Source organism: Oryctolagus cuniculus, chromosome 2, assembly GCF_964237555.1.
Source record: "Oryctolagus cuniculus chromosome 2, mOryCun1.1, whole genome shotgun sequence".
Lineage (NCBI taxonomy): Eukaryota > Metazoa > Chordata > Mammalia > Lagomorpha > Leporidae > Oryctolagus > Oryctolagus cuniculus.
This window is the reverse complement of record NC_091433.1, coordinates 191,469,647-191,492,954: the sequence shown is the minus strand read 5'-3', so window position 1 is coordinate 191,492,954 and position 23,308 is coordinate 191,469,647. Positions and strand designations below refer to the sequence as shown.

General features: G+C 44.9%; 1 protein-coding gene across 5 annotated transcripts in view; it reads right to left on the bottom strand.

The window, feature by feature from the left end:
- Nucleotides 1-1,127: 1,127 nt before the first annotated feature.
- Nucleotides 1,128-23,308, bottom strand: part of ROCK2 (Rho associated coiled-coil containing protein kinase 2) — a 149,518-nt gene continuing 127,337 nt past the window's right edge. Inside the window, exons 20-34 of one of the 5 annotated variants that reach the window (XM_051827821.2) lie at nucleotides 23,198-23,267; nucleotides 21,791-21,894; nucleotides 21,449-21,635; nucleotides 18,703-18,796; nucleotides 18,508-18,602; nucleotides 17,018-17,197; nucleotides 16,680-16,848; nucleotides 15,909-16,082; nucleotides 14,532-14,602; nucleotides 13,816-13,904; nucleotides 13,273-13,351; nucleotides 12,037-12,298; nucleotides 11,736-11,949; nucleotides 5,952-6,061; nucleotides 2,139-4,646 (exon numbers count right to left, since the gene is read on the bottom strand). In XM_051827821.2, the coding sequence (XP_051683781.2) occupies nucleotides 5,965-6,061; nucleotides 11,736-11,949; nucleotides 12,037-12,298; nucleotides 13,273-13,351; nucleotides 13,816-13,904; nucleotides 14,532-14,602; nucleotides 15,909-16,082; nucleotides 16,680-16,848; nucleotides 17,018-17,197; nucleotides 18,508-18,602; nucleotides 18,703-18,796; nucleotides 21,449-21,635; nucleotides 21,791-21,894; nucleotides 23,198-23,267 (1,885 nt within the window). In that variant the 3' untranslated portion in view covers nucleotides 2,139-4,646; nucleotides 5,952-5,964. Of the gene's footprint in view, nucleotides 4,647-5,951; nucleotides 6,062-8,583; nucleotides 10,730-11,735; nucleotides 11,950-12,036; nucleotides 12,299-13,272; nucleotides 13,352-13,815; nucleotides 13,905-14,531; nucleotides 14,603-15,908; nucleotides 16,083-16,679; nucleotides 16,849-17,017; nucleotides 17,198-18,507; nucleotides 18,603-18,702; nucleotides 18,797-21,448; nucleotides 21,636-21,790; nucleotides 21,895-23,197; nucleotides 23,268-23,308 lie in introns of those variants that run through there. The other 4 variants (XM_051827822.2, XM_051827820.2, XM_070069461.1 and 1 more) reach the window with 4 other exon arrangements.

The following is a 23,308-nucleotide window of genomic DNA, read 5'->3' as shown; positions in this document are numbered from 1 at the left end:
CACTAGGCTAATCCTCCGCCTTGCGGCACTGGCACACCGGGTTCTAGTCCCGGTCGGGGCGCCGGATTCTGTCCCGGTTGCCCCTCTTCCAGGCCAGCTCTCTGCTGTGGCCAAGGAGTACAGTGGAGGATGGCCCAAGTGCTTGGGCCCTGCACCCGCATCAGAGACCAGGAGAAGCACCTGGCTCTTGCCATCGGATCAGCGCAGTGCGCCAGCCGCGGCGGCCATTGGAGGGTGAACCAACGGCAAAAGGAAGACCTTTCTCTCTGTCTCTCTATCCACTCTATCAAAACAAACAAACAAACAAACAAAACCCAAAAACAAATATTTAGATGTACTTTAACTCCTGTAAGAACACATTTCACTTAGGTATAGAGTTCTCTTTTTTCCTCTTTTACACACATCATCCTATTTAATCCTGATAAGATTAAGAACAGAGTTAAAGAGGTAGAGAGAGGTCTTCCATCCGCTGGTTCATTCCCCAAATGGCCACAATGGCCGGGGCTGGGCCAGGCCGAAGCCAGGAGCCAGGAGCTTCTTCCGGGTCTCCCACGTGGGTGCAGGGGCCCAAGGACTTGGGCCATCTCCCACTGCTTCCCCAGGTGTGCTGGCAGGGAGCTGGATCAGAAGTGGAGCAGCTGGGACTTGAACTGGCTTCCACATGGGGTGCCGGCACTGCAGGCTGGGGCTTTCGCCCGCTGCGCCACGGCGCTGGCCCCTGCAGTGATCTTATGAAGCAGTGAGGCTCAGAGTGAGTAGCCTGCCCAAGAACAGCCGATCACGTCCTGGGGGACACGACGGACGGAGAAACGCTTCCCAACCAGCTGCCCATGGAGCACCTGTTTCCTGACAAAAATGCTTCCTGCCCCCTGCTATCCCCAGCACGGGAGGTGCTACTTTAGGTCTATGTGGCCCCTAAAATACTCCGAGAAATCAGACTCCTGGCTGAAATCCTGCTGTATTTCTCCACGAACTAAAAACAGAGAAACCCGGAGACCTCAGCCTCAGTTCTAAGACCTGCTCGCTGCACTGACCCCGCTTTGGAGGCTCCCTGTTTTGGGAAGACGTGTTTTTTGGGTGAACTTAAAAAAGTTGCAGTATTTCAGGACTATCTCACAGGAAAGGTATGAAAATGCTTACGTCTTAATTTATTATTTTTTTTTAACAAAAAGCAGGCATGAAATACAATTACATTACTACAAAGATGCAACACAATTGTAAAAAGGAAAAATCGAGGGGGGGGCATGATTTTTGTTTAGGGGGAGAGCTGATCCAATGCTGATGGTTATCAACCCATGCATCTCATAACTTGTAATTCCAGACAAAAGTCATGGTTACGGGGAGGGGACCAGGAGAGGCCCCGGGCGTGGCACTCGGCACCGCCACACAGCGCTCGTCTTCAAAGTGCTTCACGGTCCGCCCCGCCGTCGTGGCGACACGGGGGGCAGGTGCTGTCCCAGGCGAGCGGAGGTGAGACCGAGAGCCTGGAAGGACTGGGCGCTCACAGGACCTTGAACACGAGAGCCACAGCGTGTCCCAGTCGGGTTACTGTAACGTCGCAGTTCCTGTTCTGACCTCAGAATCCTGTAAGAAACAACCCACAGCAGCAGCAAAACTTCTTAAACCGTGGTCTGGCAGCCTCGGGCACTCCTGGTTCAGGACCTGCCGATCGGCACACCCCGACAGATCCCTCATGGCCAGATGTGTGTCACTCTGGCACAGGCTACTTGTAAAAGCACCAACCAGTATTTTAGATTTATTGGTACACTTACTCATCAGTTAGCTAGAGTGCTTTAAATTTTTAGACATTTTTTAAGAAAAAAAAATCTTGCTTCTAGATAACATGTTTTTTTAAAGTTAATAATTTAAAAAAATTCACTGTACATTAATTTCCCACAGTCACACTGGCACCCGTTTCCCCTCTACTTCTGTCCTGCTATCCCCACAAAAGTTAAAAAAAAAAAAAAAAAAAAAAAAAAAAAACTCATGAAGAACATCCCAGAATTCGCTGTTTCTCAGTTTCCGATAGGAGGTATTACGGCTTCGGGAGAAACTGGGGGTGAAGAAACAAACAACTCTTGCTCTTAGATTTATCTTGGAAGCTTTGGGGCCTCAAGAAAAGAGAAACTGGCACAAAATCGGGTTGTTTCATATTTAATGAGTGTTGGGAAGGACACGCATGGGTGGGGGCACGCACTCACGTCCGTCCACGGAGGCAGCGGCAGGGGCAGCGAACTCTTACCCGAGCCAGAGTTCCCTCTTCAGCGCAGTCGCACTGTTGGACAAACAACCTTGGAAACCCTACATCGGACCACAGCGACGCGAGGGGTCTCCGCGGACATCGGGCCACAGCGACGCGCGGGGTCTCCGCGGACATCGGGCCACAGCGACGCGAGGGGTCTCCGCGGACATCGGGCCACAGCGACGCGCGGGGTCTCCGCGGACATCGGGCCACAGCGACGCGCGGGGTCTCCGCGGACATCGGGCCACAGCGACGCGAGGGGTCTCCGCGGACATCGGGCCACAGCGACGCGAGGGGTCTCCGCGGACATCGGGCCACAGCGACGCGAGGGGTCTCCGCGGAGGAGACTTTCTTCACCCCATCAGAAACGTCACACTGATTCTCCTGGTACAGTTGCATCACACCATGATTCTCCACATTTATATACAGCATTTGAAATTTAAACTTCTGCCTTTTTTACCCAAATATTTCAATTACTTATGTGTAAACTTGAAATTATTTCACCTTAATAAAGTTTATTAAAAATATATATATATATATACTCTCCAATTCAGAATAGGATAGAACCTCCCATAGTGTAACAAAATCTTTATATAAAATATTCAGTCTCCTTTTAACAACTCTAATGAATGGAAATATTTATTCTATATAAATTTTATATATCTTTCATTTTTAAAACTTACTTTTTAAAAAAAAAAGAAAAAGCTGTGCCCCAAACCGGAACTGCAAAACACACCTGCGAGGGAAAGGCATGTGCACCTCTGGTCTGGGCACAGACTGCCGGGTGCGAGGACAGCCTTCCGCCAGCGCGTCCGTCAGCCAGGGGCGCTGCACTTCCGGAACAGTGTCTGTAATGAGAACCCAGCTCTTTCAGCGTCTCCACACTGACCCAGAGGAGGTCAGTGCAAGTCTGCTTCCTTCATTGACTACCAGATGATCTGTGCGAGTGTACCACACCCTGTGCGTGCACACAGAGCAGCTGACAGAAGGCTGTCGTGTGTTTTTAACCTCGATGCTTCCACTGTTGCATACTGCTGCAGTATAAACACACCCTCATCTGGGATAATGGGAAATACAGCAGGAATGAGCCTGCATGAACCCTTAACTGTGACAGCGCTTTTAAAATAAAAATCAAAGCAAGTGCCTTTGAGGCCGCTTCTTCCCAGATACGAGTTTTCTTTATCCAGTACTGAAATATTGCCGCACACAATTGTGTGTTTGAGGATCACATTTAAATATTTAAAATATATCTACACTATGTCTTAGTTGTCTTTATATTTGAGACAGTTTTTGAATCTTGAGTGTGAACATGTACAAACAGTCACAAATGTCTTTTCCAGAAATAAAACACACTGAGGATAGCTAGCAAACTCAGCAAAGCAACGAACACTGAGGTCTATAAAAAGGGCTAAGTGGACAGATCTACAGCGAAGATATTATATTAGTTCCAATACTACCCATTATCGTTTCTATGACCAATACATTAAAAAATGTTTTTGTTTTACAATCAAAATAGGTTGACATTGATCTAACTATTATGTGTAAAAATAGTGCACTATTTTTCTTTCACAAAGCAAATTTGCATCCTAAGAGCTGGTAGATAAACACTTGTTCTATTTTCTTTTTCTTTTTTTTTTTTTTTTTAATACAGAAAAGGGTTGAGGCTTAGGGAAAAATTAAATTAAGGCATTCAAAATGGGTAAAGGTGCCTATGACGAAGCACTAGGGAACTACTCTAATTAATTAACTTCATACTTCCTGTTGCAGTGACTGCTCAACATGGACATGCAGCTCCCATCAGGCGCACACAGATGCGTGATGAACCCCGACATTATGGCTTTACACAAGTGCAGAGCTGTGACTGCAGCAAAGTAATGACATCCGATTAATGTGTATAAAAAAATAAAACGGGAAGCTTTAGAAACCTTGCAGTATTACAGTACTGTGTGTGTGTGTGTGTGTGTGAATCTATCTATGTACAGCACAACGGCCACGTCGTGGATGCAGTCTGTCACTGTGTGGAATCCACTCCCAGTCTTCTGGTAGATGTGCTGGTGACATCTCTGTTGAAGCTGAAGAGACAGTCTCTTTCCACTTTCACTCTTCTCGATCCTCGAGGGCAATGTAGTGTGCGTGGCTGCCGAGAAAGCGCAACGGAGCAAGAGGTCCTTCTCCTGTCAACAATCACTGTTGGTTCAGCCTGTTGCTTCCAAGGAGCCCAGAAAATCTCTCCAAAATTTTTATATTATAGGGAAAAAGGGAACATATATCTGTATATGTATGTAGATTAGTCTTTCAGGAAAACATCGCTTTTCAATAAATTTGGGGCCATCATATTTCAGTCTTGGCTTTAACTGGAAGCAAACGATCACCTTGAATGACTGCTTTCACAGAAGGCAGTTAGCTGGAACAAAGGAGAGATGAAGTTAACTGGTACATGAAGTAAGAATCGCTCGATTCTCTGAAAAGGCACTCCAATCACATACTTGAAACTCCACTGTCTTGCAACTACTATACCTTTAATACTCCAGTCATGCACTAAGCAGCCCCAATCTATCACTTCTCATGTTGTAGGTGCATGCAGTGATACTACTCCTTAATACCACAGTGGTGCCTACATACATCACACATGTTTTAATGCAGTTAACAAGCTCTTAGGGCTAAGCAATATACCACAGGAAACCCATCTGAGGACGTTTCACTGAGGGCTTGGCAGCCAGCTACTCCAGTGACTCAGTTAACTCACAGGCCAGGTTCTACTTGGCTAGCTGACCTTAAGTCACTTTTTTCTTTAATCTACGAAATAAGAACAGATAGATTATTATAGAAAACATGCGTAGAGATACGCTGTAAAACCTGGGTATAATTATATAACCTATGTTTCACAGTCTGCTTACTTAGGTTAAGACAGATGTTACTTCTTCTAGATCTGTTCTACGCCAAAGGGTCAAATGATGAGGCAACTTTTTCTTTTTTTCACAGCCAAAACAAAGCATTCCAGGGAAGTAAGTTCACAGCAGTGGCTAACTGCTGGCATGCACACGGAGTGAGCACGCGGCAGAGCGCCCAGGCTCAACTTTCATTCCCATCTCCTTCGCCACCATTCACCAAGCTGTTCCACACTTTCCGAAAGCACAGAGATTGTCACAGCACATCGTTAGCACTCTCCAGCAAAGGGCAACGTTAAATCTCGCACACGTCACAGCATAACACAAAAAGCCAAATCAGAAACAGGTATTTTCACAGCACTTATCAGATTTATAAAGGTTTTATGGTTTTAATTCTTGCAAGCTAGAAAGGCAAGAGGAGGGAAAGTGGGATGAAGGGAGAGAGGAGCCCATGCTATGTTCACAAACTAGCAGAGCGGCAGAGTCCTGCCAGCGCTGCCCATGCGACTGCTCTTCCGAACACGGAGATTCCAGAAGTAGCTCCTTTTGCTATTTCTGTATGTTTCATCCATAAGATAAAAATTTATAGTTCCCAATCAGACTGAAAATTAAAAGCCAATAAAGAATCTGAACATAGCATTTCATTTTTATGCTTGACACAAAATTTCAGTTAGAAACTTTTCGAAAACTAGTTTGTAAACGTGTGTACTATTAAAAACAGCTTTATGAATTTTCAAACCTAGTCAAAAATACCACAAGCCCCAGGGCAAACCACATGCACTATGAGTACTAAAATCATTCACTTTCACTTTTTGATTTACCACATTTATTTCTTCAGAAATCAAAAACATCGCCATCATCATCATCATCATCATCACCATCAACATCATCAAACGACCAATCCCAGTCTCTAAATGCCAAATCAAGCAATCTGCAACAGGAGGATTGCAAGTTTACACGCCGACACTCTGAACTCCGCCTACGGCTACGCCCGGAAACCCTGTTTTGCACGTGAGAATCGAACTTTCCTTTCATCAGTGACATGACACGAGTTCTGAAGGCAGCACACAGGGACCCTTCCCTTGCACACGCGAACACAGTGCGTCAGCTGGCCAGGAGAGCTTTCCAGGCCGCCTCGCAGAGAACACCTGGAGCAGTTCCAGAGTCCGCCTCCCTCCCTGCACTCACGCCCCAGATGAAGATGTGACCGCCTGGCGCCAGTCTGAGGAGACAGCATGGAACTCAGCATCTGTCCCCACGCCCCTCACAGATGGCCGACTCACACGCTCCCATAGCCCTGGCAGGAGGAGAGGAAGGTAAGGACGCAGCAGGCGCACGTGAAACGCCACAGGTGTGCAAGAGGCACCGACAGCTGACCTTGGCTAAATAAACTGGAATTAGAGCCAGCGTTATATGCATTTTTTCTTTTCAATCCAATAGCTTAAACTTTAATATTGTGATCATCTCTTTTTAAAGAAAAATAGGTGTTCCTGAGATGTGCCAAAGCGGCACCTGTGATCCCCCTGTCAGTGGCTTTCAAATATTAGCTCTTCACATGCATGTTCCCAGGCCACGCCCCCCAAGACCTTGATATGACTGGACTCAAAGAAGGGCATGTGCACATGTTTTTAAATAAAAAAGCCAAGGTGCTTTCTGAGTCAGCTGGTGAACTTTGAGTAGGCTGGTGGGTCATTATCTTAATTTGAAAATAAACAAACCAACTGGAATTACTCTTTCCAGTTACGCTAGAGGCAACACCATCCCTGAGGCAACACCAGCCTTCCTGCGTGCTGCCGAGACTCCTTTAACCTCCTCCTCAGTCCCCTCATTCCGGTTATTTCAAAGGAGGACTTTTTTTTTTTTTTTTTTCCTGATTCCAGGTTCTTCTCTCCATTTTCACTGTCTGTACCCTGTACCCAGTGCAAGACCTCCTTAACTCTGAATATACCAATCCCTCACTGGAAGGCTATTACTGTACAACAAATGAAGACTTAGCCAAGCATACACCGTCCTTCCCAGCCGGACTTAACGCTCTCTCCAGCTCCCTCACATCCTCCACCACTGCTGCCTCCCTGTCCCCATAAATGACACTACACACAGCCATCATCTGGCACCTCAGACTGCTCCCAGGACATTCTGCCTGCCTGGAAAATAAATGAACCTCCATTTTTTTAAGTCTTCTCTTGATGCTGCTGCCGCTTTCCCCCGAATATTCCGTTCGTGCCTCTAACACAAACATTATACACAGTGTCGCAATGATCCCTTGTTCATCTGTCGCCTCCGTGAACTGATCAATAGGAACCACTTAGGTCTGTGAAACTCAGTGTCGAAGACGGCTTCGGAACGTCTCACCGGTGCTACGGTTCTTCACCCTTGCTAGTGTGGCAGATGGGAATCGCTGCGTGGTGCAGCTTTAACTTAACTCTAGTTCTGTCTTTACTAATCAGGCGGATCACTCTGTTATGCTTACAGAGCTGTTTCTAGGGGAATGCCTGCATGGTCCTCACTAGGTTGACACTGACATGAAGCAACCTTCTCTCTTAATGACTCACAGTAACTTTTTATATACAAAGACACTAACCCATCTTTCTCATATCTACTGCAAATACCTAGTGCTGTAGACATGTACAGGCTTTGAGTTTGGGGTAGTCATCTTTGGAAGTGCTTCTCCAATCCAGAACCAAAACATATTCACCTATTTCCTTTCTTTTCTTTCTTTCTTTTTTTTTTTTTTAATATTCATCTACTTATTTGAAAGGCAGAGAGAGACAGACAGACAGACAGAAAGGTCTTCCTTTTTTTTCCCATTGGTTCACCCCCCAAAATGGCCACTATGGCTGGCGCGCTGCGCCGATCTGAAGCCAGGAGCCAGGTGCTTCTCCTGGTCTCCCATGGGGTGCAGGGCCCAAGGACTTGGGCCATCCTCCACTGTACTCCCTGGCCACAGCAGAGAGCTGGCCTGGAAGAGGGGCAACCGGGACAGAATCCAGCGCCCCGACCGGGACTAGAACCCGGGGTGGTGCTGGCGCCACAGGTGGAGGATTATCCAAGTGAGCCGTGGTGCCAGCCTCAACAAAAAATCTTTAAAAGAAAAATGCCCTCTAGCCAGACTAGTATGTTGCTTTTTTCACTGAAACAAATTAGGAGCTCTCCAAACTTTCATCTTCATTAAAAGTTAGCACCTTTTTTTTTTTTTTAGGATTTATTTGAAAGGCAAAGTTACACAGAGGCAGAGAGAAAGAGAGAGAGAGAGAGAGAGAGAGAGAGAAAGAGAAATCTTTCATCTGTTGGTTCACTGCCCAAATGGCCACAACAGCTAGAGCTGAGCCGGTCGGAAGCCAGGGTCCAGGAGCTTCCTCCACGTCTCCCACGCGGGGGCAGGGGCCCAAGGACTTAGGCCATCCTCTACTGCTTTTCCAGGCCATAGCAGAGAGCGGGATCAGAAGAGGAGCAGCTGGGATTCAAACTGGCGCTCGTATGGAATGGCGGCACTGCAGGTGGCGTCTTTACCTGCTACGCCACAGCGCCAGCACCTACGATTACTTTAAAATACTTCACCACTCCAAGAAAAGGGAGTTAGGAAGATGCTCAGCCAGGAACGTCACAGAAGCCAAAAGGAAAGACAGCAAACTTGTAACAGCGCATCTGTTAACAGTGAAGGGTACTGAAAAGTTCACCAAAGAAGCATCGGGTAGATATCTGGTGATACATGTTTTAGTGTGCACAGACACTAAAAACCACACACATACCTGACGTGCCTAACGAAGCCAAACATTTCTTTTAAGAAAAGGACCATGGGAATGAGGTCAACTAAAGCCAGACTGATTAATGCTAAGAATAAGACTAACAAACACAAACAAGATGCTAGAAATTAAATCACCGCTGACAAGACACCAGAAATGGCGTCCGTTTCCTCTAGCCACTTGTTTGTAGTGTGTTATCAAATAGTAGAAGGTTGGAGGTCATCGCATCCAAAGCTGGGGTCTCCAGTAGAGCCCTGCCACCCAGTGTGACTGTCCACACAGGACACTGAGGCAAGCCGCCCTGCAGGTCTTGCCAAGACCGTGTGCAAACCACGCGGACAGCTGTGGCGACAGGGACTGCACTGTTCTAGAACGAGTGGATCCTTCCAGCTCTGGAAATCTCTGACTGGTTCTCGCCCGAATGCGGCCTTCAAGGAAAGGTCCTTCACAAGCCTGGGGCTACTTGTGATCTCACATTCTTTCAATTACTTTCTTCAGAAGACAAAACACCCTTAGGTTCCTCCCTTTGCTGCCTGGACAGTATGTTCAGCTTGAAGGCAGCGGACGTGACGCTGCCGAGGCACAGCAGAACCCACACCGCACTTAGATGTGCCCGTCATTAGGGTCAGAGTCTCAGAGAATATTAAATCAGAAAACTGCCCAGCACGCACTCCACCCTGTGCATGTACACAGCTGTGAGGGAAACACCCTCGCGCACCCTGTCGCTGTGACAAAACGCACACCACAATCCAGGAGAGCCGCTGCACGGTGCAGGGGCAGCAGCTACAGAAATCAAGAGAGTTTGCTTTCCAAGGCTGACATGGGCCAGCGGCGAGACTAAGCCAGTGGGTGTGAAAACAGACTGTACGTCACTGGACGCGTGTCCAGGGGATCTGCAGGCCGCTGCATACAGGCGTTCTGATGTTATCACACACAGTGGAGCAGTGAAGCCACTGGGCCTGGGCTGGTTACAGTCCTGAATCCAAACGCTCTGCCTGCCCTCTGGAGTTTCAATCAAAAAGAAGCGTAACAACACCTACTCTGCGCCACATGACTATCTTCAAGACCAAACGAGAGAATATGCAGGAAGTTGACAAGGGAACAGAGCATGTGCCGAAGCACTGCGGGAGCTGAAGAGCTCTCTCTCTCGAGGCGCCCTGGGCTGGAGGCAGCTCCCCAAACAGTCCCCAGGGCAGCAGTGTCGAGGGACAGGACCTTCGGGAGGTGGCAGCGCCATGTGGCTCTGCCCTCACAAATGGGGTGATCTGTTGTGGAGGGAATGACTTCACTAAAAAAGCAATCCCTCTCTGGACAAGCTGGCCATCTCCCCGTGTGACGCCCTCTGCCACGCTGTGATGCAGGATCGGGACCTCAGCAGGTGCAAGCACCGCGCTCGTGGACTTCCCAGCCCCCAGACCATATGCTAAGGAAACTTCTGTTGTTCACAAGTCAGTCGGTCTGTGGTGCTGACTCTGTATAGCAACAGAAAGTGGATGAAGACATAAGGTGTTGAAACAGCATGTACTCACTAGTTCTACAGTATTCATAGGAAACTTAATTTTTAGATGTTTACACAGGCACATCTGGAATGTGCCTTCATTGTCTTAGAATTCTTTCAGTTTTCAAGCTTAATTACTACTGTGCAATCACTAACTTTATAACATTTAATTTTATCATACCTCACACAAACTATTCAACATATTCACTGCTGAGACACCAATTCTACCTTTTTCATTCTAAATTATTTCCTTGAGACAACAGTTTCAGAAAGTTTCACATAAGGTGTTTGTGGTTTTAGAATGGAAAGATTTCTGATACCACAGCCAATGCCCATCATTATGCATACACTGACGGTCCTGCGTTGGGGAACAAAAAGGACACCTGATATTAGACACCTGGTACTAAGTACACACTTTCCCCTGTAGCTAACCAAATCCTCGTGTTTAAAGAGTAGCAGTGCTTATAGCTGATGGTAACTAGTGAGCCAAAAAATGGCTCTTCTCAGTCAGGATGCCTAATTAAATGGCTTTAAGGTAGCCACACGAAAATGGCACCATCAAAATGTTTTTGTGCATAAAGATTATCCCTGCCCTTACTCCGCAATCCCAACTCCACCTCAATCTAAACCTACAGATGTGAATTAAGGCTTAAGGTGATTTTAGTTCTGCCTCTCAAGTCACCTCACAAAAGAAGTCTGCAATATGGAAATGCAGTGGGTGCCCCTGACACCTGAAGGTCTGTGCATTAATTTTATGTCCTAAATCAGTAGTCAATGAGTTTATTAAAGCTGAAAATGCTATGATTATATGCATAGATAAGACAAAATGAACCCTTTATAGATTTTGTTATTTTTATTATTTAATATGTGTGCAATTTAGAAAATATACTTTCATCCAAATCAATGAATAAGACATGTCCACTAAACAAACTTCAGAAAATCTGGAGATAAGTGTTTGGCCTAGCAGCTACGCCATGGGTTGGGATACCTGCACTCCATATCAGAATGTCTGCGCACCAGCCCCCAGCCCTGCTCCTGATTCCAGACCACGTCTATCCCGGGAGGAAGCAAGCAGTTGGGTCCCTGAGACCAGACTGAACTCCCTGCTCCTTTGGCCTGACCCAAGTCTGGCTGTTGGAGATATCTGAGGAGTGAACCAATGGATGAAACTCTGTTTCCATGTCTGTCTGTCTGTCTCTCTCCCTCCCTTTCTCTGCTGCTCAAATACTTTAGAAATAAACTGGCATTCTGTGGTTCATTAAATTATAAAGAAAACGAAAACCATACTTAGGAAAATTTGTAATTTGAATACAAATAGCAAAACAGATTTTTAAAAGCTTTTTTACCACATTTCTATTTATTACCTTTGTTTGTTTGGGGCAAGCTGTCGACTTGGCCTTCTGATGGACTGGTTCTGCTGAATCTTCATTGAAGTTCTAGGAGAAGACCGTGCAAAAGGATCTGGGGCTGGGGGTTTTTTAGGTATCTTTTTCACCAACCGACTAACCCACTTCTGTTGCTCTTCTGTAGAATTTGCTAATAACAACAGATTCTTTGCCGTCGAAATATCATAGTACACTATAAAGAAATGTGTGAAAAAAATTAGCGTGCTTAAAATGAGCTGAACATACATAATATTGATTGAGCAAGCAATTTCCTATTTACCTTTGCAAGGAGCTATGATCTCCTCCTTTTTGTCCATGTGATCTTTGTGACATTTGATATGGCAGCGCCGGCACTCTAACGCTGGAGGGGGCTTAAACATGTGCCACAATGGCTTCATACAAGCCTCACAGTTGGTTGGGAAGTGATAAAGAGTAGGAATAAATTCATGTCCTTTGTGACAAATGTAATTAGATTTTTCTCCCACTGGCTCCACTGGAAATTCTTGTTCCTTTTTACTCTCTCCTTCATTGGCATACAGAATCTATAAACAGCAAAAAGAACCATGAGTGATTTCTTTAAAAATCTTCTTATGACAACTTTGATAGTGTTAATAAACTAAAACTAGTCTGAATTATTCGATGAGAAGAAAGAAAACGCATTTGAAGCTCAAACTCAACCAGCTTCTGCCTAATGGAGAGCCTCACTGAGAATGAAGTCACTTCGGTCTCCACGTCGGAACTGCTCCCGCTCAGATGCTGCCACCCATTTCTGTGCAGCCTCTTATCTGCACCAACACCACCATCAGCACAGCCAGCAAGACGCAGATTCGTGCTCCAGGGTATTCGTTTACTTTTTTATTTGTTTTTTTCCTGGGAGGCACTATTCACAATAATCACCTGAAGAAATGTGGCAACTGCACTAGCTGCTTTCACAGTTCCTAAGAACAGAAAAGCAGGTGACAGCAGTCTGCACGGCTGTGTCTGCACGGCTGAGAGGGGAGAGGCGAGGACGTGCAGTGCACTCCACGTCAACAAGGTGAGATCCCGAACGCAGGGGACAGCTGCCCAACAGCACAGGACACAGAGGCCGTCACACACAGAACTCAGCAGCTACTTGTTGGTGACTAATTGCTAAGTGGAAGGAATAAGAGAATTGGCTTCACTTCAAATTGGAAGTAAAAGGGCTATCAGACTAAATTTAAGTCACATTTTTTAACTTTCCAGCAGGCTGAGCATAAAACCTAAAACAGAAAGTTCATGGTTAAAAAATTATAGTCAACCTGAAAAATAGAACTATAAACCCAGAAACATGACCCAAACACACTGCAGCTGTAGCAAGTCAAGCAGAGGGAGGGCTGACAATGGACCAGAGTAAGCACATCTTCAAAAGGACTGAAACAGAAAGGAATTTGAAGGAGGCCAAAGAATGAAGAAATTTCATGTCATGCCACACGAGAATCTCTAAGGGTGAAAACAGAACAAAACCAGCCAACCCTCAAAACCAAGCCGTGCCTACCTGGAATATCCTTGGGATTTCTTTGGCATCTGCTCTATAGACATCCGTCTGTGTGACTGGCCGCACGTGAAACAACTTGCTATAAAAGATTTTGAGTAAAGGAATTAAGTATTATTCCAGGATCAAATTACATTTTATTCTACATAATATTAATATTCTATATAATAGAAGTTAATTATTAATATTAATATTCTATATAATAGAAGTTAAAAATTGGCCATTGTGCCCAGGTTAGTTCACTGACGTTGTCTGTTATTTCAATCATCACTAAGGACTTTCAGACTTTTCCAGTAAGTCAGAAATTCCTAATTAGCTTCACACAGGCATCATGACACATGAAACAGAGATGCTTTAATTAGTTCTACATCCTAGATTTTCATCTGTATGAAGCGAATTGTAAGAAAATACGACACTAGTACAGTAAGAGCTATACTGTGTTCTCCTGTAACTAAATTGGATTAACTCAACAAAACATCATGTTTTGCTCATACTTTAAAAGACAAGAAGATTCCAGTTTCTAAGCAATCTGGCAAACACACTTACTCTATATCTAACACCATGTAAGGGTTAGATTGTTCTTTATCCTGTTCACTGTCATAGAAAAGAATCTTCTTACTGCTTACAATCACATACTGGAAAAGAGAGAAGGGAGCAATCACACGGTGAGTAAAGTTATCATATGCCTGATTTATTGATTTTCTGTCAAAATATATATTGGCACTAGAAGTTGTATAAACTACAACAGAAGTTAATTAACTAAAAAGTACTTAATACATTTTTAGAAAAGTCTTCCTTAAAATAACAATGAATGTTGTTTATGGATAATTTAAATAACAATCGGGGACAGAGGGAATGAAGTCAAAACTTTTTTGGATCGATTTAGCTTCAGGCTCCAAAAGAGCTGGTAACCTCAACAAAAATGCACATAGTAACATCAAAAATCACAGTAAGAGAGGAAAAGAAACGGATCTTCCATAATACAGCACTCACTTCCTACTGAAAGAGCAAAAGCACCCAGGCAACAAGGTCATTTCCTTCACACTAATGCCTGTTTTATTATTAACAACGTGTGAAGAACAGAACATTTTTATAAAGACAAATAAAATCACATCATTCCCAATCAGACAGCTTAAGCAAGTTTTGTATGTCTAAAACTTGGTCATGTACATTCTACAAGTACAAAAGTGCAATGAAGTAAAATGGTTGGAATTAAACCACAAGCAGAAAAAAAACCCATCACATTCAGAAGTCCCAGTTACCTTCTTAACCCATCCAAACTTCTTAGTGTTATTGCGCACAGGTAATGAAAGCCATCCTTCTAATCTTGATTCTACAAAATAAGCATGACACGAAAGTCAACTTAACAACTCTCCCTAGGCAATGAGTTTTAGTATGGAAGTCACAAAAGCAATCAAATATGCTCTTCAAAATTAATCACTGCATATTATCTAGGGCACAGTAATAATAACAGAATCAGTCGAAGCAAGTCACACAACGCAAAACAAAATCCAGGTTATAGCATATTGGAAGTAGGTAATCTATAGTTTTCTAAAGTCAAATGTTCCATTGATTAAATTCATGCATTGGCAAAACTTAGGAGAAAAATTGCGAAACAAAAATGAACAAAAATCCAAACCAAACCAAAAAACCCAGCAGCTCTCTACTCTCATTGGCATGCCTACATCAGAATCATTGATTTTTCCTTTGGAAGAAGACCTAGCTATAAATCAATACACATCTTCAAGAAGAAAACATTTAAAATAAGCAATTACATGTCCAGAGAAAGAAAATGAGAATGGCTATAAATTGAAATAAAATATAAACTAAGTTTGGTTAAGGAGCAGCAATATAACCAACGGATTCTAAACTCTAAAATATCAAAATCAATAAAAAGCCTAGTTTAAAAAAGGGAAAAGCGAACCCTTGGAATCTGTCCTAATGGCATTTAATCAGCATTTCCTAATGCAATCAGTGAAATAGCATTTTAGGAGGCAATTGTAATAATAAAAGTAGCTATCAAATATTTACTATTGACTACATGCCAACTGTGCTAAATGTTTCACATAAATTCTCTTTAATCTTCAGCACAACCCCACAGAATAGGAATTATAACCCTAATTTCAACAAGGAAACCGAAATCTTCAAAGACCAATCTGGGATGCATTTTTGACATTACACGGAAAAACCAGAGAGTCTCTGGTTTCTGCATTTAAACTACCAGGAGGTCAAACTGCTTCACGCTGTTTTCAAAGGCCTGGCAAAATGTCAATGAAGTAAGTACTCACGGAAAACCTAAGCACATTTTCTGAAACAGTCTACAATTGCTTCTATACTGTCGCTCTCAATAGAAAACTTCAGAAAGACTTTCTTGGTTGGAAATGGATTAAAATATGCAGTGAGATCACATACTCTCCAGTGACATGATATACTGCTCCATTTCTTGCAATTTGGCAAAATAAATGATTTATCAACTGCATAGCAACACCATGTGAAAATATCTTTCATGCAGCAGTTTATTTTTAACTGAGTCTACAGCAACATGTTAGTGAATATTAGTCGTTGTTATAAGAAATTTTCAAAAGGACTACAATCAAAGGCAGTGGGAAGAACTCCAGACAAGATTCTCAGGCTGTCACCTGGGCCATTACGTTCCGATGGAAGGGGTAAGTAAGACAAAGCGTCCTCTGAGTCAGAGTCAGAGTCAGAGACCATGTGAGACCTGGAGGGCTTAGAGGCCACATTGAGGGAAGTGGAGGAGCGCTGGTAGGTGAACGACATGGACTTCATAGTGTGGGACTGAGTGATGTGGACTAGACACCCAACATGAACGGAGGTGAGAATGCAGAAAGAAGAGACAACAGAATCATACAGCTGACAAAGACAGCCAGCCCTCCCACAGGTGACAGGTGCGCTCAGAGCAGGGCCAGCCCTCCCACAGGTGACAGGTGAGCTCAGAGCAGGGCCAGCCCTCCCACAGGTGACAGGTGAGCTCAGAGCAGGGCCAGCCCTCCCACAGGTGACAGGTGAGCTCAGAGCAGGGCCAGCCCTCCCACAGGTGACAGGTGCGCTCAGAGCAGGGCCAGCCCTCCCAGAGGTGACAGGTGAGCTCAGAGCAGGGCCAGCCCTCCCACAGGTGACAGGTGAGCTCAGAGCAGGGCCAGCCCTCCCACAGGTGACAGGTGCACTCAGAGCAGGGCCATTAGCTAATTTAAATATCTAACCGTGTTTTCTTTTGCATGTCTGTTTTATTATGAAAAATGTTGTCAAAAAATTGAGTAAATCTAAAATGTTATTGAATCCCACTCCTTAAAGAAACCTCGTTTTTACTCAGGAGCACAACCCGCCACAGGACGGCACACAGTCAGCTGACCAGCAGTGAAGAACGGAAGGGCTGACGGCCTGCGCACCTGGAAAGCCATCATCCGCCTCAGCGTCTGCGGGTCCGCTGCCGACGCTCGAACTGTCCAGACCAGTGTGCAAGGCCTGCAGCTGTGAGCGCAGCTGCTCGATGTCGCTGTCTTTACTGTCCAGGGTCATCTGCAGTTCAATCCGGATCTGGCTCTCTTCAGCTATTTGCTGTGAGAAATTCAGTTAAATTAACTTTGTGCAACGTGACATAATTCTGCTCTCAGCTCAGTCACGCTTATTAAAGGAAACGTCCTACAGACAGTGACACACACACAAACATGGATGATCCCACCTCTGACAATGAACGTTTAATCTAGAGTCCAAAAAGTATCCTTACAGCCTGCATTTCATTCAGTTCTTTCTGATATTTGATCATCTGCTGGGTCAGTTTTTCACGTTCAGATTTAAGCTCCATGTGTAGCTTCCTATTCTCCTTCTCTTTTCTGCGCATGTCAGTGTCACTACCACGTTTGACAGGTTCTTTTCGATTCATGATCTCAGCCAGCTTATTCACGGCCTTAAAAACACAAAAACAAGCACATAAATAAATTACATGTAAATATATAAATGACACATCAACAGTTTCTCAGTGACAAGCACTGATCATCGCCCTCCCGACATAACAAGGCACCGACGGAACCCTCTCTGTATTCTCTCTCTGTATTCTCTCTCTGTATTCACTCTCTCTATTCGCTCTCTCATTGCTCGTCCTTCCCCATCTCTTTCTCCTCGCGCTTTCTGAGAACTGAACTCAAAATGGTTACGGGCTTTAGGTGGTGACACTTTCTACCACTCTGAATCTTCAACCAGGAGACTTCTGTAGGCAGATCTTTCTTCCTTTATTCTGCTGGAAAAGAACTCTGCATTGGCACCTCATCAGAAAGAGGTGCTGGGCTAACATGGAGGAGAGTCTAGTCCCACAGGTGTTCGTGTTGCCCAGGCCGTCACGGGAGCAGGTGCCTTCGCAGACCACCGACCCTTCTCAGGCTACCTGCAAGCCATCATTTCCTAAAGCTCCTTCAAAGCAAAAGTAGGATTACAATAAAAGTAAAATTGGAGGGCCTGGCGTTGTGGCGTAGCAGGCAGAGTTGCCACCTGCAATGCCTGCATCCCGTACAGGTGTCTTTTTGATCCAGCTCCCTGCTAATGTACCTGGGAAAGCAGAAGGTGGTCTAACCCCTGCACCATGTGGGAGACCTAGCGCAAGCCCCTGGACCCTGGCTTCAGCCTGGCCCAGCCACAGTCATTGTGGCCATTTGGGGAGTGAACCTGCAGGTGGACGATCTGTCTCTCTCTCAGCTGCTTCTTCCCTCTGTGTAACTCTGCTTTCAAATAAATAAATAAATCTTTGTTTTTTAATGGAAATGAGTGAGAGTCTACATGGAAAATTGCAGAAAAACTTCAATGACTGTGAAGTAAACACGTTTGTGGAGGGGAAAGGAGAAGGCAGAGACACAGAGAAAGAAGAGAGACTGAGAATGGAGTTCCATGCACAGGCTCCCTCTCCAAATGCCTCCAACAGAGAGAAGAAGTCCAGGTCTCCTGTGGGGGTGAGAGAGGCATAACAACTTGGGCCGTCACCTGCTGCCTCTCCGAAGGTGCACCAGCGGTGAGCTGGAACCGGGAGGGGTCAGAACTTGAACCAGGCATCTGAACCGAGAGTCCACACGGCAGCCCCGGCACAACGCTAATCTAATCAGCCTTCGTCGGCCTGGGAACACTCAAATAACTGTTCACAAATAGTGTCACAGCGAGTGACTAAACTTCTGCTTCCGACGTGTAGAGATACACAGAATGTACAAGCACATTCGGAGCCCGCTGACACACCTGAGTCTTGAGCGTTCTTTCTGTCAGCAGCTGCTTCTCAAACTGCGCTTTAATCGCCGCTGCGCTGATCTCCTCGTCCTTCAGCCGTGACAGCTCTGAAACGTGGAACAACGTTAATATTGAATCGCTAAGAACTACCAAATGTAATGAACACTGTGTCTATCAAGAATAATTTTGCCCTTGGGTGATACATACGCTCTTGAGCATCTTTCAACTTGTTGTTTAATTCTTCCTTCTCACTCGCGAGATTGGCAACATCACCAGTTAGTGTTCTGTTGGTTTCTTCAAGCTAAGAAATGACAATGAGGGAAAAAATCATCCCATTTTATAAAATATGTTATAAAACAAAAATTCAAACTGAAAACATCCAAGAATTGCTGACTCTTATTTTTCTTAGTATATCCAACTTTACACCTGTTGCCCTTGTATTACTAAATTTTATCCTGATGTAAATTATGTTAACCAGTCTTCATTTGTACCTCAAGAAGTTACAAAACTGTCATTTCCTAAGTCCTTAGCAGTTTCATGAAATGAGAAAAACATTAATTAAATACAGAAATTACACGCTCTGTATTCTCATCATATCATAGAGAAAAAAAGCAAATTAAAAAAACCACAGTGTATCTTTCAGATCACTATTATAAAATGGAAACACAAGTTCACTAAGAAGCCGACATCCACTCGCCTTCCTTCCAGATCCCGTTCCTATTCTTCCCTCCGAAGGAAGTTTATTCTGAAGTACGCCCCGTGCTTCCTGCCCTTGACTGCGGACTTTCACTGCATGCACGTGAGCTAAGAGTGTCCTTTACTGAAGTCATGTCTATTCACGTTTCTGTAATTCTTGTCAGTGATCACATGAACTGCCAACATATCAAAATCTAACGAATTCAGTTTACCAGATACAGTAAGGAGTTCATTTTCTACCACTTCTAACAAATCTATTCATTTGAGTTTTCGCCTGTTACAAACATTTATGCTGCTATAACCATTGCACCTGAGTTTCTTGGGCATATTCCTCTTAATGACACGGATTTTCTTTGGACTGCATGACCTATTTCGAATTTACTGGAAGCTGCCACGTTATTCACACTACACTATGCCACAACACACGAAATCTAACCCACTTGTGGTAAACAGTGCCATTTCTCGGATTTCCCTTAGCTACTTGAAAGTGGCAGGTACTCACAATGAACTTCTGCCCATGTGATGGATATGACAAGGTGTCTCAAGGTTGTGTCTATCCTTTTCCTGAAGAGCAATAAAGCAAGCATCTGCTTATGTAATCCTTTTTAACTTTTAGCCAACTTTTCATCTGAAAATCCTTTTTAACTTTTAGCCGACTTTTCATCTAAATTATTTTACTAAAACTTTGTCCTTTCCCATTGACTTGTACACTGCCACTTTTGTCATACCAAGTTCCTGTATGTGCATAAATCTATTTCTGGCTTCCCTACAGACATTTCCACAGAAAAGCATCAAATGTCCCTGATACAACACCAGATGTTTTAACAGCTGCAGCATTTCAATAATGGACAATTAATAGATTAAATCCAACTAACTGAATTTTTTTTTGGACAGGCAGAGTTAAGAGTTAGACAATGAGAGAGAGAGACAGAGAGAAAGGTCTTCCTTCCGTTGGTTCACTCCCCAATGGCCACTGCGCCGATCCGAAGCCAGGAGCCAGATGCTTCCTCCTGGTCTCCCATGCGGGTGCAGGGCCCAAGCACTTGGGCCATCCTCCACTGCCTTCCCGGGCCACAGCAGAGAGCTGGACTGGAAGAGGAGCAACGGGGACAGAATCCGGCGCCCCAACCAGGACTAGAACCTGGGGTGCTGGCGCCGCAGAAGGAGGATTAGCCAAGTGAGCTGCGGCGCCAGCCCAACTAACTGAAATTTTACTTCTCTTTGAAATTTGTTAGAATTTTTTTTATTTTTTTTATTTTTTTTGACAGGCAGAGTGGACAGTGAGAGAGAGAGACAGAGAGAGAAAGGTCTTCCTTTGCCGTTGGATCACCCTCCAATGGCCGCCGCTGCAGCCGGTGCACCGCGCTGATCCGATGGCAGGAGCCAGGATCCAGGTGCTTTTCCTGGTCTCCCATGGGGTGCAGGGCCCAAGCACCTGGGCCATCCTCCACTGCACTCCCTGGCCATAGCAGAGAGCTGGCCTGGAAGAGGGGCAACCGGGACAGAATCCGGCGCCCCAACCGGGACTAGAACCCGGTGTGCCGGCGCCGCAAGGTGGAGGATAGCCTAGTGAGCCACGGCACCGGCTCTGAAATTTGTTAGAATTTTATCAGCCTGCATATAACTGACTATCTTCATGGTAGTTTCAAGTCTCTTTTGAATTAAGTTCTGGCCGGTGCCGCGGCTCACTAGGTTAATCCTCCGCCTTGCGGCGCCGGCACACTGGGTTCTAATCCCTGTCGGGGTGCTGGATTCTGTCCCGGTTGCCCCTCTTCCAGGCCAGCTCTCTGCTGTGGCCAGGGAGGGCAGTGGAGGATGGCCCAAGTGCTTGGGCCCTGCACCCCATGGGAGAGCAGGAGAAGCACCTGGCTCCTGCCTTCGGATCAGCATGGTGCAGTGGCCGCTGCAGCCATTGTGGGGTGAACCAATGGTAAAGGAAGACCTTTCTCCCTGTCTCTCTCACTGTCCACTCTGCCTGTCAAAAAATAAAAAATAAATTAAAAAAATGAAGTAAGTTCTGTTTAAAAAGGGTTTGTTTTTGGCATTCACGCTTTCGTTTCAGTCCTTTAACTCTGAATCACTAGTACGTGAAGTCATTCTTTGGTAAGCCTCTGCCAAACACGAGATGGGAAACACCTTGCAGCCAGGACGGGGGGTACTTTCACTCGAATCAACGGCCCCATCTTGGTGCTGCTACAGGAGATTTGTAATGCAGAACTTTAATTATACAGCAGAACAGTAGCACAACCTCACTTACAGAGGCAATGGTGGCATCTTTCTCAGTGAGCTCCTGTTTATGTCTAGCCATCATCTCCTTGATCTCCAGCTCCTTCATGATCTTCTCCTTCTCTAAGTCGGAGTACTGCTCTTCAGCGATGGAGCGTGCCAGCTGCTCCGAATCTGCTTTGGTCAAGGTGATTTCCAGCTGGGCGGCCAAGGAGTCCCTGAGTTTGAGAGACAGCATTTTAGTGTGGACTGTTCACTGCGAAGTGGAAGGCTTTGTTGAGCCGACTTCACTGACTAACTTTGATGAGCACCAGGGTCTGCTCAGGAGCAGAGCACACACAAGTATCAGCAAACCAAAAGGGCTTGTCCTGACCTTTCGTCCTGTAGTTCTTGCTTCTTCTGCTGTAATTCTTTACAAAGTTTGGTCTTCTCTTCACATTCTTCTTTAAGTTCCTTGACTTGTGTTTTATAAAGGGTCTAAACAGCAAAATACAATAGGAATTTATACCACCATTCTTGGAAACACTATTTCTGTATTCAAAATCTCTCCAGACAGAAGGTGAACACATGCAAACATTTTCCTAATGTTGAAATGGTAACCAATGGAAATAAGCTTTCCTGGTTTCTGGTCATCAAATAATAAGCTAATAAAAGTTCACCTAATATTTAGAGCATGATCTTCAAATGGATAGCATACTGATTTTTTCAGGAAATGCTAGAAATTGGTAGGATGAATGAGGATGTAAGGGAAAACATTACTCATTTTGGGAAGAGTCACTGACTTAAATCAGTGCAACAGGTGACAATTTCTAACTCATATTTTAACACTGAGCCACAAACAAGTAAAAATTTAAAATGGCAATTTTGCTTCATGTGAAAATATATTCTTAAAAAGAAATATTTTTAGGGGCCGGCAGTGTGGCGTAATGGGCAAAGACACCACCTGCAGTGCTGGTATCTCATATGCTCACTGGGTCGAGTCCCGGCTGTTCCACTTTGCATCCAGCACTGCTATGGCCTGGAAAAGCAGCAGAAGATGGCCAAGTCCTTGACCCCTTCACCTGCATGGGAGACCCTGGCTCGTGGCTTCAGATCGGCACAGCTCTGGCCATTGCAGCCATTTGGAGAGTGAACCAGAGGATGGAAGACCTCTCTCTCTCTCTTTGCCTCTCCCTCTGTAACTCTGCCTTTCCAATAAATAAGTAAATCTTTATCAAAAAATATATATTTTTAGTCTACTTTATGGTATGATATAGGTTTAACATCTTTTTAAAGATTTATTTACTTGAAAGGCAGAGTTAGAGAGACAGAAAGAAAACTGATCTTCCATCTGCTGGTTCATTCCCCAAATGGCCACAACAGCCAGGGCTGGGCCAGGCCAAAGCCAGGAGCCCGGAACTCCACAAGGGAAGCAGGAGCTCCTTCTGCTGCTTCCCAGGTACATTAGCAAGGCCAGATGCTAAGTGGAGCAGCAGAGACTCGAACCAGCACTGATATGGGATGCCAGCATTACCAACCACGGTTTAGTCCACTGCGCCACAGCGTCTGCCCACAGTACGTTTAGAACTATTTTTCTAGTAGTGAGAAGAGATCTCTGTTAAACTGTGTCCTTTATTTCGCCCAGGTGCTCTTTTTACATGAGTGTAGGAAAAGACTTCCCATCTAAAACTCTGCCTGGGGTTTGCAGTAAGAATCTAAAGAAAATCATTCCCCTGGTTCTATACCAACAATTAAAAATTCCACAAACAGCAAATTTCAAATAAATGTGCCTGGAACTTACTGAGAAATACTGTTCTGCTTCCAGCTGATCCTGGAGCTCTTTCATTTGCCCATCTGCGTCCTGACGTTCTCTGTGGAGACATCGAACCAGTTTAAAGAGACTGCGAAGCTT